This window comes from Nothoprocta perdicaria, unplaced genomic scaffold (assembly GCF_003342845.1).
Source record: "Nothoprocta perdicaria isolate Ctin4 unplaced genomic scaffold, notPer1 scaffold_201, whole genome shotgun sequence".
Taxonomy (NCBI): Eukaryota; Metazoa; Chordata; class Aves; order Tinamiformes; family Tinamidae; genus Nothoprocta; species Nothoprocta perdicaria.
This window is the reverse complement of record NW_020455217.1, coordinates 989,002-1,001,868: the sequence shown is the minus strand read 5'-3', so window position 1 is coordinate 1,001,868 and position 12,867 is coordinate 989,002. Positions and strand designations below refer to the sequence as shown.

The following is a 12,867-nucleotide window of genomic DNA, read 5'->3' as shown; positions in this document are numbered from 1 at the left end:
GCCGTTGCCGCCGTTGCCGCCGTTGCCGCCGTTGCCGCCGTTGCCGCCGTTGCCGCCGTTGCCGCCGTTGCCGCCGTTGCCTTGCCTCCTCCGGGCCGGTAGGTGCCCCCAGGCCGGCGGCGGCAGCGCTCGCAGGGCCCCGCTCCGCTCCGCTCCGCGCCGCTCCGCCCGCAGGTGGGTGCGCGGGTGGGGGGGTTCGCGGCGGGAGGGCGCACGGGGGGCTCGTCCCGGCGCTTGCGCGTGATCTGGGGGCCGTTTAGCCTCTTGCCCCCCCCCTTTTTCTCCTTGCGCGCAGGGGGAAGCCGCAGCCCGTCCCTGCGGCCGCGCATCCTTTTTCCAAGCTCTGCTGGCCCGGCTGGCTCGGGCCCGTGCAGGCGAGCGGCCGTTCCTGGGCCTGCGCGGGTGCTAGTGCAGCAGCGGCTGCTGTGGGGAGGGTATCGCCCGGGGCAGTGCGGCGCTGGGATGCAATGTATACGTGTGTATTAATAGCAAGCGGCGGGCTGCGTTGTGCGATGATGTGTTCCAAGGGACGGGGAGAAATCGCCTGTGCCAATAGGTGGGGAAAGCGCCTTGCAGTGCAGAGAGGATTTTCCTGGTCCTGTAGCGGTCAGGAGGCCTTCTGTCCAGCATCTCTAGTCCCTCGTGTCTCATCCGAACTCCTGCTGCCTTACCCACTGCTCTTCTGCATGAGGCAGCACCCTGAGTGCTGCCTGTGCCAACAGGAACACCATGTTGGAGCAGTTAATCACATCTGTATTTCATCTCCTTCTGTTCCCGGGGCCCATTAAAGCRTAATGATTTTGTTTTTCCAGCCTCCTCTGCCATGACTTGTGCTGCAGGGAACAGGATGAACGGGAAGGGTGGGAATTAGAGCCTGACTCCTCCTCGTGGTGCGTGGCCTTTCCATGCTCCCCAGCCCAGGCAGGAGTCCAGGGGTGGTCAGTGGTGTCCTCTGCACCCTGCAGTGTGACACAGCTGCCCCCAAAGCACCAGTCCCCTGAGTGCTTAGGGACCCATCTTATAGAGAGATCCTGTAGATACTGGTGAGTGGTAGGTATAACATGGTTATATATTTGTGGAGATATCAGGCAAAGCAGTGCGCTCCACAGATGTTTATGTGCTGTGACTTGATTCTCACAGCATGTCCAGTGTGTCTGAGAGGTTCTATGTTGCGCAAGGAAGGAGAATATATGCAAGAAATGCTCCTCCAGTGGAAAGCATTTCTTCTGTTCAGAGTGGAGAGGGCAGGTGCAGTCAGCGCACTTTGTGTGGGACATGGCAAGTTCTTTATGGGCATAATTCCTAACTTCTTTTTCACCAAAGTGCTTTGGAGGTGTGGGTGAAGTCTGCAGGAAGGAGAGTGAGCTAATTGTTGCTACCGCTGAAAGTTTTCCTTAGGAAAACAAGGGGGGTTTTCAGCAATGGTTTTTCCAGGGTGCCCTGGAAGTGGMTTGGTGCTAGAATTTAATTCAACATCAGGAGGAGGTGGTCATGCGTCTTTTGCCTTGTCACTCTTTTGCAAGTGCTGTTGCAGCACTGGGGAAGGTGTGTTACCAGTGAGCCTAGCAAGACAACAGTGGCAGTTTTGAGGGCAGAGGAGGAGGCCAGCAAACAGCATAGCAGGAGGAGCAGGTCAGGTGGGTGGCACAACAGACCATTGCAATGCGGGCTGTGTGGACAGGGAAGAATAATCAAGGGACAGGAGGAGCTGTGGATCAAAGCCTTGTTGGTAGCTGTGAAGCTCATCAGTTTGTCCTGTAGGCAGTACAGATGAGCACTAGCAAATCCTGCCCGGTCTCTGCATCATAGACTGGTTGGAGAAGTCCTCAGAGGTGCTTTCTCAAGTTCTGGTTTGTTTTCTGTTCAAAAAAAAATTATTGCCTTAAAAGATCTTTGCTTTCAATCTGTCTCCTTGTAGTATAGGTGACATAGGTGGGGTTTGCATGTTGGTGGCTGCTATTGAGTCTGGCCTAATTCTCAAGGCTTTTCGTGAGAGGAATTGCATTTTTCCCAGCACCATTTATTCTGTCATAGGTTACAAAATGGGGATTCAAAGAAGCTACCATAAGCTTTTCCACTGAGTCATTATGTGACCCAAAACAGTCATGTCTTGTGACAGAGTCCCCATGAGAAACTGTTCATGTTGGCCTTCCTTTGAAAAGTGATTTGAATCCCAAGTGCTGCATGGGAGTTAAAATTTGTATTGTAAAGTCTTCATTTGGATTGTTTTAGTATCTAAGAGTCTGGAAGAGACATTGGGACTTCTGGAAGTAGTTTTTCACCTGTTCCTGTGTTACAATAGTGGATGTCTTTGAATAACATCGTCAGGAGCAAGGAACGCAGGAAATAGTGATGAGCACTGTACTGGGATCGTTACTGGTGAAATGTTCTACTGGGTTGCACAAACAATGCCAAATGCCTAGACTTTCTGATCCTTTTCTTCCTTTGATTCCTGGATCAGGATGCCGTTTCCTCTGCCTCTGCGTGTAGCCTGCAGCCTGCTTGCTTGGCTGTGTCTCTACGCTTGGTTCTGCCATCGCTACAAGCACCGGAATTACGAATGGAGCTGCAGGCTGGTCACCTTGACCCACGGCATCCTCGCTACCTGCCTCTCTGCTTACATTGGCTTTATTGATGGTCCCTGGCCTTTAACTCATGCAGGTATGTAATAAAAGTCAAGGGCCCAAGTCCCCACTGATGGCACCAAGTAGAATATTCCTATCATGTTGGTAGCCCACCCCATCGAAAAATGTTTATTGCAATGGTCTGTGGGATTCTTTGTGATGGAAAGCARTAGAGCAATGAAGAAACTGGTTTTGTGTTTGGCTAGCATAATGACCCTCCCCACCTGCAATCCAGCCAAGGGTGTCATCACGTTTTGTGGGCACTATGTGTGTGGAGCCGTTAGGCTGACAGATACAGTATTATGACTTCTCTGACTTCTGCAGCTGAGCTATTGTCAGTACAGGATAATTTCAGCCTGGCAGTGCTGGAAGCAAGTACCCTTTTTCTGTTTCAGACCCTGCCTGACTGTTGCCTGTGTGCTTTAAAGCTAAGGCTTGTTTCTTTCTGTTCCAGGATCGCCAAACACAACTCTTCAGGTGCATGGGCTGTGCCTAAGCTTGGGCTACTTCCTCTTCGACCTCTGTTGGTGTGTGTACTTCCAGACGGAGGGTGCCCTGATGCTGGCCCACCATCTGGTGAGCATCTTGGGCATCACAGCATCACTGGCGCTCGGCGAGTCGGCCGCTGAGGTCAACGCCGTCATCTTTGGCAGTGAGATCACTAACCCGCTCTTGCAGGCCCGCTGGTTCCTGAGGGAGATGGGCTGTTACCACAGCCTCACAGGCGACCTCGTGGATTTCTTCTTCGTGGTTCTCTTCACAGGGGTGCGGATTGGAGTGGGGGCCTGGCTGATGTACTGTGAACTGGCCTCTCCCAAACCCAGGTGGTACATTAAGTTGGGTGGCGTGATCATGTATGCTGTCTCCTGGGTTTTCATGGTCAGCATCTGTCGCTTCGCTAGGAGGAAGAGCATGAACAAGTACCACGCTTGGAGGAGTCGTAGGAGTGAAGAGTTCTACTTGAAGACCAATGGACATTTGAAAAATCACTGAGTGGATGCTGAGCACAACCTTCCTCGAGTTCATAATCTGGCAAGAGGGGGATCATGCTTGAAATGCCMCTGTAGGGAAAGGAGCCAACGCACATTAGCGGTTCTGGGAGCCAATTTTTTCTACGGCCTAACTCCATTGAAATCTATGGAGCTTTGCCATGGATTCATAGTATCTGCAGTGCTTGGCCTGGCAGAGACAGGCTCTGAGTGTACATAAATATAAACTAAGTGATATTAGTGAAAGAAGGGCTAATTTTACAGACTAAACAGAACTAGGTCAACAGTGCAGGTGTAAATAGCAGCGTTAGTAGTTAACTCCTTCAGCACTAGTACAGTTTTGAAGGAGAGGAGGAAATAACACTAAGTCTTGATGTTCAGTGTTGGGTGCAGTCTGGAGTGGCTGTGTTTATACTCTTAGGAAGAAACATGTTTTAGTGTTTCATGTGATGTGGGCAGATGTAGCAGTTGGGATTGCTGTCTCTTCCACCAATTTGTTCTGTGACCTTGGTCAAGTCACTCCAACTCTGTGCCTAATTTCCCCATATGTGAATTTGGGGTGATGGACCTGATACATCTGTGCTATGCACTTTCAGACCTTTACTTGAGAGGTGCTGTTTTAATGCAAAGTCATGGTGGTCATCTGCACTTTGTTTGTTATCCCTACCTTTCTTTTGGGAGAAATAATTTTGGTGGTTGAGTTAGAATGTGATTTAAGAAAGGACAGTATTTTAGGTAGGCCTTTATTTGCTAGCCTTTATAATTGCTTTTAATAACTTATTAATAAGTTAGGATTTTCTTTTTTGGTCGTGCTCAGCAGCTCTAATCAACGTTGGCACCTTGCAGGACTAGGTGCTTTATGAATACACCCAAAGACAGACACATCTGCTGACATCAAGTGCTTCTGTGACTTTTTCTAATTGCTTCATTAATGACTGTTAAAACCTTTTCCATACCTTCGACATACTACCCTGAGCTCCTTGAGGGACCAGTGCTCTGAGAAGCCCCATCAGGATTTGCGAGTAAATGATTCTCTGGCTCATAGGGCCTAGCACTATTTGCCTGCACAATGCTCGTTTTCTCTCTGCTGTGTTTATCAGCCCAAATGCAGACATAGTGTGGAGCAAGCTTGTGACCAAAGGGCATGTCTAGAGATTCAGAGAAATACTGTCTGCGAGCTGCTAGTGGAGAGTGGAGTGTTTTACTGCAGCGATCTGCAAACAATCTGTACTTGCTGGTTTTGGCAATGCAAGGGGAACAAAGACCACAATCTGATTTGTAGTAAAGACCACGTACTACTGTTGTCTTGGAAGCCTCATTACAGATTCACATCAGTACATCTGAATCCAGGGTTTGTACTAGTGTTTGCTGGGAATAGTGATAACTGTAAGTGAAACGCAAGTGTGCATCTTCAAAACATGTTGTTAAGGTGGAAGGGCTAATGTCCCTCAAGGTCCTTACTCTGTCCTGTTGAAGCCACAGGCCTCATCTTGACTTTGCTTTCCTTTGATTTTTTTTTTTTTTTCAGCCTGGTGAGTAAAGAAGTGCAGAAAAGTGAAGCTAACTGGGGAACAGCTCAATATTACTTATTTAGTCACCTTAGCAGGGAAAAAACTGTCTCCCCAATTTGCAGATACTGTTTATTTCACTGTATGTTCTTAAGCATTGTTTCTTTGCTGCTGTTATTTGATGATAACTCTGAGCCTCAGCACGCGGGTTCCAGTGCAGCTCAGACTGCAGTTCTGCTGTGAGCCTGGCCTGTTGCAACCAAAGACCTGAAGAGCCCAAAGGGCTGCAGACTCACAGAGCTGAAAAACAGATGAGCTGATCCTTAAAAGGGAACTTGACTCATTTTGCACGGTGCAGTGATATCTGTTGAGCCTTGAGGGGAGACGAGAAGGGCTAGCTGGGACTTGTTGGTTCTTCCCCAGCTCTGCTGTGGGCTGTTTCAAGGAACCTTTCCACCTCAGCTTACCCACCTTTGTGGGTATTGCATTTGCCTACCTCGTGGGGTGTTTTCATTTGTTATCGTTAAGCCATCTTTGATGCATGCCTGGTTGTCCCTSTCAGGCTGTGCTCTGTGAAAGTAAAATGCCATTGCTTTGAGCAGAGGACTTCTCGCTCTAAGCTGTGGTCATTATTTTCTAACCTGAATGTGGCACTTGCCAGCGCTTGGTTTGCCTGATAAGAGCATGAGTCCAAGAGGCYTTGTGGTGGTACTTAACAGGCAGGAGTCAAAAGAGTAAGGTAGATGTGTATCTAAGGGTCCCTCCTGCTGCCTCATGTTCAGGTGGACTTGCAATTTGAAGATAGGGGCTCTGATGGGTTTTCCCACCTAAGCACTGCAGGACCTCTTGGAAAATTTGGACTCTGACCTCTGCTGTGGTTAATGTGCAGCTGTGTGTGTAGTTACTGCCCTTCTGTGCAGGTGCAGTAACTTACGACAGTTAAGATGACTGCAGGTGTGTGTGAAATACACATCGTTTTTAAGGGTGTTTCAGAAGATATTACACTTAACAGTGGAGTGGTTCCTTTCTTCAAACTGGGGGAACTTGGTTGGGAGAAGTAGAGCTCTGTGATCAATGCTGAGGCTTCAGATGCTAAACAAAGCAAAGGGGCAGAAAAGAAGGGCTTTGTGAGGTGAAGGAAGCAACAATGTCTCAGAGAAAGGCTTTGTAGCCTGCGAAGTGGGATCAAGTACAGAAACCGGGGGGTAACGCACAAAACTTTCAAGGTGAGTGGAGCAGAGAATGTGGGGACCCTGTCCTCGGGCTAGTCCATGATGACTAGAGCAAGTTGTGGAAGTAAACTGCAGAGCTAGTGTGAAATACTAACTTGTGTTTGAATTACTGTGTAATAGCAACTAATGTTCCACCAGTGAATGGTGTTAGATGCTTTGTATTATGTTTTATAAAATAAAATTTCTTCAATGATAATGAGAAATTGRATTTCCTTCTTTTGATGCTGTTCTTGTATATCATATAACTGTTGACAGGCTTAGCACTGTGATAGCTACCAATACACACAGGACACCTCAGAAAGAAGTGATTTAGAAAGTTCTGGCAATCCTTCTAAAAGCATTTCTTTGAAAGGGTACTCCTAAAATAGAAAAAGCAAAGCATTTCTTCCAGAGCAATGCTTCTTTTCAGCGGACAAAATAAGAGATCCAGGCACTGACAAGAATTTCTCTGGACCAAACACTGCACAAAACCAGAAGCAAAGAGAAGCCCAAGTTGAAATCAGCAGTTCTGAAAATATATGTAGCCAAGTCTTCCTCTGGAAAGATTGGTAGTGCTMTGTGCCCTGTTGGTAAAGAGCTAAGCTGCCTTGCTCGTGGTCGCAGCGTTTTGCCAGATGGTTAGCCTGCCAAAAGTCTGTATCTATAAATAGTTAAGCCAATTTGGTTGTTTGGATGTAACCCTTAAATCTACCTTAGGCTTCTTGAGCACTACAGAGCAGCTGTGTAGCATTGAACCCTCTGGAGATGCCAGCTTGTTTTATGTGCCCAGTGAAGTCCCCATCTTGCGGTCTGCATTAGCTTTATTCCCAGGATGTTATTTAACCTCCAAGATGGTCCAGAAGCAGAGAAAAAAGTGAAGTGTCATTTGGAATGTTTGCTTGAGAGCTGCAAACCTTCAGGATATGTCAGGGTATTTAAGAACAACACTGCAGAATCCATCCTTAAGTTGATGAGCAAATGTGCTTCCTGTGAAAAGTGAAATCCACCCCAACAAGTATCCCAATATATCACATTTTACATCTTCCCATTATTTCTTTAAAATCCATTCCTTTCCTGCTGCCTGCCTTTCTACTTATTGCTATAGTGGAGCTCTATAAAATTAACCTTTCCTTTTCATTTCTGCCCTCTTTTTCTAACTGAACTCCTTATCTGTTTTTGAAGAGACAGCTATTTTATGATATTCAGGGCTTTATTCCCTTGCTACAGTGGCCCAAGGACTGATGAAAAAGCATAGCAATTTAAGTCTTTGCAGTCTAGACTAATACCACTGCTGTCAGCAGGTCTGTTTCTTGGTTATAAAAGATGAGAGAATATTTTAAGCTTCATGGAAGTCRTGGCATGTTTCTGATACTTGCAGACTTTGTGTAACTTGGCTAGAAGTAAAATAGCAAGTCTGCTGCTATTTCCAAAGAAATCAAACTTCAGAGATGGGGAGCGAATTGGTCAGCATTAGCCTTGTGTTGCATGAGCAATTTCTGGGCAAGAAGTAATTCTCTTTTGGTTATCTGACTGTACCAGTGCTTTTAGTCATGTTAAGCATTTGCTCTAGTAAATCAGTATAAAAGCAGGTGTTTAGTTTTTGTCAGTTTGGTCCTGCTTTTCTCAAAGTCCTGGTAGAATGTTGCATCTGATAAATGACTTAAAGAAGCAACTGGGAAGATGTACAAGGTGCATGCAAAAGCTTTTGTAAAATAAGAGTAGTTTACAGGTCATTAATTTTATGTGGATAATSAGAATGTGACAGTTTTTATAGTTTTTTATATGTCACAAAGTACAGGTTTTCCGCAAAGCTTGTATAATGTTATGCAAATTGTCCATCATGTCAAAAGGTTTGGATCTGTTCAGCATAACTGACAATCTTGAAATGTGATCAGAAAAAAATGTTATTTTCCATCTCTTTGGATTTTATAGTAACAAAAAACACTTTGATTTTTTTTTCCAGTAAGAGGGACAGTGATTCTAGCAGAAAGCAGGAAGAAGTCTCCATGACAATGTACGGCAGCTTTGTCTGCCCTTACAAATGTTGCTGCCTTTAAGTATGGTCATATGGAAAGAAAGCTTAGTGCTTTAAAATGCTTACAGTGATGTGGCTTATCCAGGTTTAGAAACTGTAAGAAGCTGTCATAGCAGAACCATGTTTTAGATTAGGCTCTCTGTGTCTCTCCTTGTGTTTTTATTGGTGTGACAGTCAGCTAAGTATTGCATTCCTATACAAATAATGTAAAAGCATAGACCAGCTGTGCTTCCAGCATTTCCAATGACCTGGATGCCATGTAATCTGTTTGTCTCTGCAGATAGCAAGTCATGTGCCTGTTTTAAAGTATAAAATGCTAAAAAGCTTTGAAGTTGCACAGTAATGTGAACTTCAGCACAAAGTCATGGCTTTTCAGGTTAGAATTGCATCAAAATGGCCTTTAGTGGCCTTTTTTACTGGCCATCATTGTATTGGTTTCYGAAGCAGATCTCTTCCAGATTGCAGCAAAACTGGTTAGTGTCAGACCAACATCTGGCCAGAAAATCTCCCTCTTCTGTGGATGGCAGAGGAGGCAGATGCAGCTGGGTTTGGTCCAGAGAATTTTTGAAGACAGTAATAAAATCTCAAAGGTAGAATCTCAACAAGTAGCAAAATACCACATGCATTATGAGCTGGCTCAAAGAATCTCACTCCACAGCGGTTCCCAGGAGTGCCAAGAAAAGCATTGGCCTTTAGAGTTCAGGTGAGTTTGATGTGATTGACTTGCAAGCCATTGCAAAAATCAATAAAGCAGGCAAGTTTAAGTTGTGCTAAGCTTGAGAGCTAAGCCAGATTCACCCATGTCCTGACACAAGGGGCAAAATCTGTATGAGAAATGAATGTGGGCAACTGTACTTCAGAGGCTGAGAAAGCTTGTGGAAGGATGTCAGCAGCTGCTGCTTTATCCCACAAAGCCAAATGGTAGCAAGAGCCCCCTCTTTCAGTGAGGGTCTGCCGCCCATGTCATTAAACATGAGAAATGTATGGGTTAGTAAGACTTGGTGCTGTGATATCGGAGAGGGGGAAGCAGACTTTTGGCTTGACAGCGTGTGGTTCAACTATGATGAATTCCTGCATTACAAAGTAAAAACAGCTGGGAAGCTGCTGGTTGAAACAAATGGATTCACTTCATTTTCTAGCTGCTCAACTTCAGAGCATCCCAGCTCTTTGCTTTCTGGAGTGCCTGGCTGGCAGCCAGGATGGGGAGATGGTCTAAGCATCTTACTGGATTTATTTGGCTTCCCATGACAGCAGTCCTGCCCAAGCTCTTCTAATTTCTCTGCCCATCTGCACTATTCTCAACTCAGTAGCGGCAAAAGTTGTGGGCACCAAGGATGCATTAGATCTGCAGTGTATGCTCAGCTCAGCTGATCTGGAGATGTGCAGACAAATGCTCACAACATGGTAGGTATAACGTGTACATCCTGCTGGAGGCTTTGAACTTGCAAATAGGTGCATACATTCAGGCATGGTGACATCATGGGATTTCTTTCACTGGAAACCAGGCTGATGCCGGCCAATGTCCTGTCTGTCTTTCAGAGACGCAAATCTCTATATGCATTTCAGAAATCAGCTATTAGTTACCCCTGGGAATCACCTTTCCTGCATTTCTTCTTCAGTTGTGCAAGGCTCATGGTGGCTGTTGCCTTCCAAAAGTAGCTGTGTGGGAGGTTTTTTCCTCCCCCCCCCCCCCATACAATAGGTAGTTTGCATAGTGATTTATGGTACATCTAAAGAACAGAATGAGACACTGGTACATTCTGTCACCAGATAAYGGATCACCTGTAAGGGGCAAAACACTGGAGAATATAATTCCAAGACTATAACTTCCCAAATCACAAATCACATAACTAGGAGTAGAAATAAGGTTAGAAAAGTCTTAATCCATTTAATTTATATCATGGAGGTCAAAGAGACACTCAGCTAAATCATATCTCGGCTACAGCACACAATTTGATGAAGCTGTCTGGTCTTGACAAGTTCTATGGAGGATTCATTGCACTCACAGGTAAGTTCTGTTGGCTGAGTAACCTATTGAAAATGTTCTCATGTGAATTTTTAATCCAAAAAAATTGTATGTTTGGTTACATTCGCTGTTAGTTTACACTTAGGCTGAAGTTTTAAGTATCCTAGTTCTGAGGCAAGGCAGCGTGACAGGCAGCTGCCATCAGGGCATGATGAGCGTTCGCTTACTTCATCCACCTGATTGCTCTGAGCCAGCAGTGGGGCAAATGAGACTGAACCGACTAGTGTCCCAAAGTTCTGACAAATCTGACCCTGGTTTGAAACGATTCTTTCAAACATGGAGTGTGAGAGGATAGGGCAGGACCTCGTTAAAACGCGCTTAGTACAAGATGAAGATGAATTGTTATACAAGGATGTTCCGGCAGATGGCAACAGGTCCTTGGGTGAGCTGCTGGTGGGAGGCTGGAAAACTTGGATCTTTCCAAAATAAACTCAGGAAAACCTTTTCTGTAAGCATGCTTTTTCAGAAGACTCGTAGAAAGTACCTCTAATGCTCTCTCCTTTTCTGTGCTATCATATTCTTTAAAGCAAAGAAAGGGGTAACTGTTCACAGCACTGAGCATTCTTCATGTGCTGTGGAACAGTGCTGCCTTGCTCTGGAGATGTAGACTGAGTAGTTCAGTGTGTGTTTTTCGCTCCAAACATATATGTATGTTTGATAGTACTAACCATAGATCAAGGTTTAGGGCTTGATAGCTACCAAAGTGAAAAAAATAGCTATTTTGATTGATATCGCACAGTGTAATTGCTTATTAAACCTTCTCCCCCATACACACACACACACAGAGGATTTCACCTTGTGAAACTGCCCAGGCTACAGTGGTTTTATAAATACGCATACCTATTAACACAAATATTCAATCAGCTCATGATTAAAACCAGCATTTGCAGAGATTTATTGTTATTGTACCACAGTCCACTTCTCAATTGCTTTTATTAGTGCTTTTTCTTTTTAATCGTAGTATTAAACAGTGAAATGGGAATGCGGCCCATTACGACCAAGAATTAATCTACTGAGCAATATAGTATATGGGTTTTATGTTGCTCCTATCCCACTAATGTAGTTTCTTGTGATGTTTCTTTTACCAATACTGAGCAAATTCTTGGGCAAGTGGTGAACAGTGTGGCTCCACTGACTTTGATGGCAAATTACAGCAGCATTAATTTCTTGGTCTTGCATTTCATATATCTTATATATGTACGTGGGGAGGACCATTCAAGTTCTCTTCTGGCTAATTGTTGTCATTATTTTGTCAGGTACAATAAAATATAATTGATACAATAGAAAAGCACGAAGGCCTACCTAATATGCAAATGCTGGGCATGGTATGAAACAGGAAGCCTCTCAGGAACCTTCCTCTTTCAAGGCACTGGATTTGGAAATCAGTTACTAAAAAGGGCATGTACTGAAGGAAGATGCTAGGAGGTTATTTATTCACCCCCTTAAAACCAGCCACTGTTGCACACTGCGGCGCGGTTGCGTGTCTGGCAACCCCCTCTTCTTCTCTTTCAAGCCCTCCCCAAAAGGAAACCAAAAGAGGAAGTGTGCGTGCTTTATGTCTATGTGAAGTATCATCCAGAAAATGATTTCATCTCGCACTTCCCCTGCTCCCATTGTACTTGCTCGAAACAAACTCATCAGACTGTCAGTCTCCTGACTTCCTGATTCGCATTCGCTCGGTTCCCAGGAGGGAAAAGCTCTGCATTGTGGAGTGACACGCTCCTGGCTGTGACCTAAAGCAAGGTACGTCCTGTCATCCTAACTGTGTCGGAGCTGGGCCCACCTTTCCAGAGGCCTGTTTTCCAGCATTTCCAAATCTGGTGGCCTGAGCTGGAAGAAGCTTATCAAGGTAAGATCTGATCACAGGAGAGAAGGATCATGTACAAGATGGCCAAGGGCTAGCTAAAAGGAGAMCTAATTGGTCTGCTAGTTTTTGGTAGGAAAGACTGATGTGGGGTGTTCAAATAYAGGCAGGGCCATGGCAGACGCTTCCTCCAGAGCCCTGTTGTACGGGGCAAATGTGCTGGGCTCCTAGCGAGGCAGCAGCAAGGATGTGTTCTGTCGAGCAGAGATGGATTGGAGAGAGGGAAATCTATTTATRATGCATTTCCAATGAGAAAACACTCTCTGTTTAGGAAGCAAKATGCAGCCTGCTGCTCGCCTTTTCAGACTGGTGCTTTAATTTGCTGTGCATTTCTGTAAAACGCAACAAAATCTGCGCTTGGCTGGGCAATGCTGAACGCTGGGCAGGGTTAGTCCGTTCCGCCCGCCCCGGCGGGGCAGGGACGGGAGAACCGGGCTGTGCKCGAGGCCGCGGCCGCTCCGCCGCCCGCGGGCGGGGGAAACGCGGCCCCTCGGGGGGCGGCCTGTGCAGAGGGGCCGGGGGACACCCGCGAGGCCGCCCGGAGCGAAGCGACGCGCGGAAGGCCCCGACACTCCTGCGGGCAGCGAGCAAGGGGCAGGCCGCAGGCGCG

The 12,867-nt window shown here is 46.1% G+C and overlaps 1 protein-coding gene across 2 annotated transcripts in view; it reads left to right on the top strand.

Moving 5' to 3' along the window:
* The window catches only part of LOC112946328 (transmembrane protein 136-like), an 8,616-nt gene extending 3,769 nt beyond the window's left edge, over positions 1–4,847 (top strand). Inside the window, exons 2-3 of one of the 2 annotated variants that reach the window (XM_026038130.1) lie at positions 2,462–2,661; positions 3,079–4,847. In XM_026038130.1, coding sequence (XP_025893915.1) covers positions 2,463–2,661; positions 3,079–3,617 — 738 coding nt within the window. In that variant the 5' untranslated portion in view covers position 2,462 and the 3' untranslated portion in view covers positions 3,618–4,847. Of the gene's footprint in view, positions 1–2,227; positions 2,662–3,078 lie in introns of those variants that run through there. The other variant, XM_026038129.1, reaches the window with a different exon arrangement.
* Positions 4,848–12,867: the final 8,020 nt, after the last annotated feature.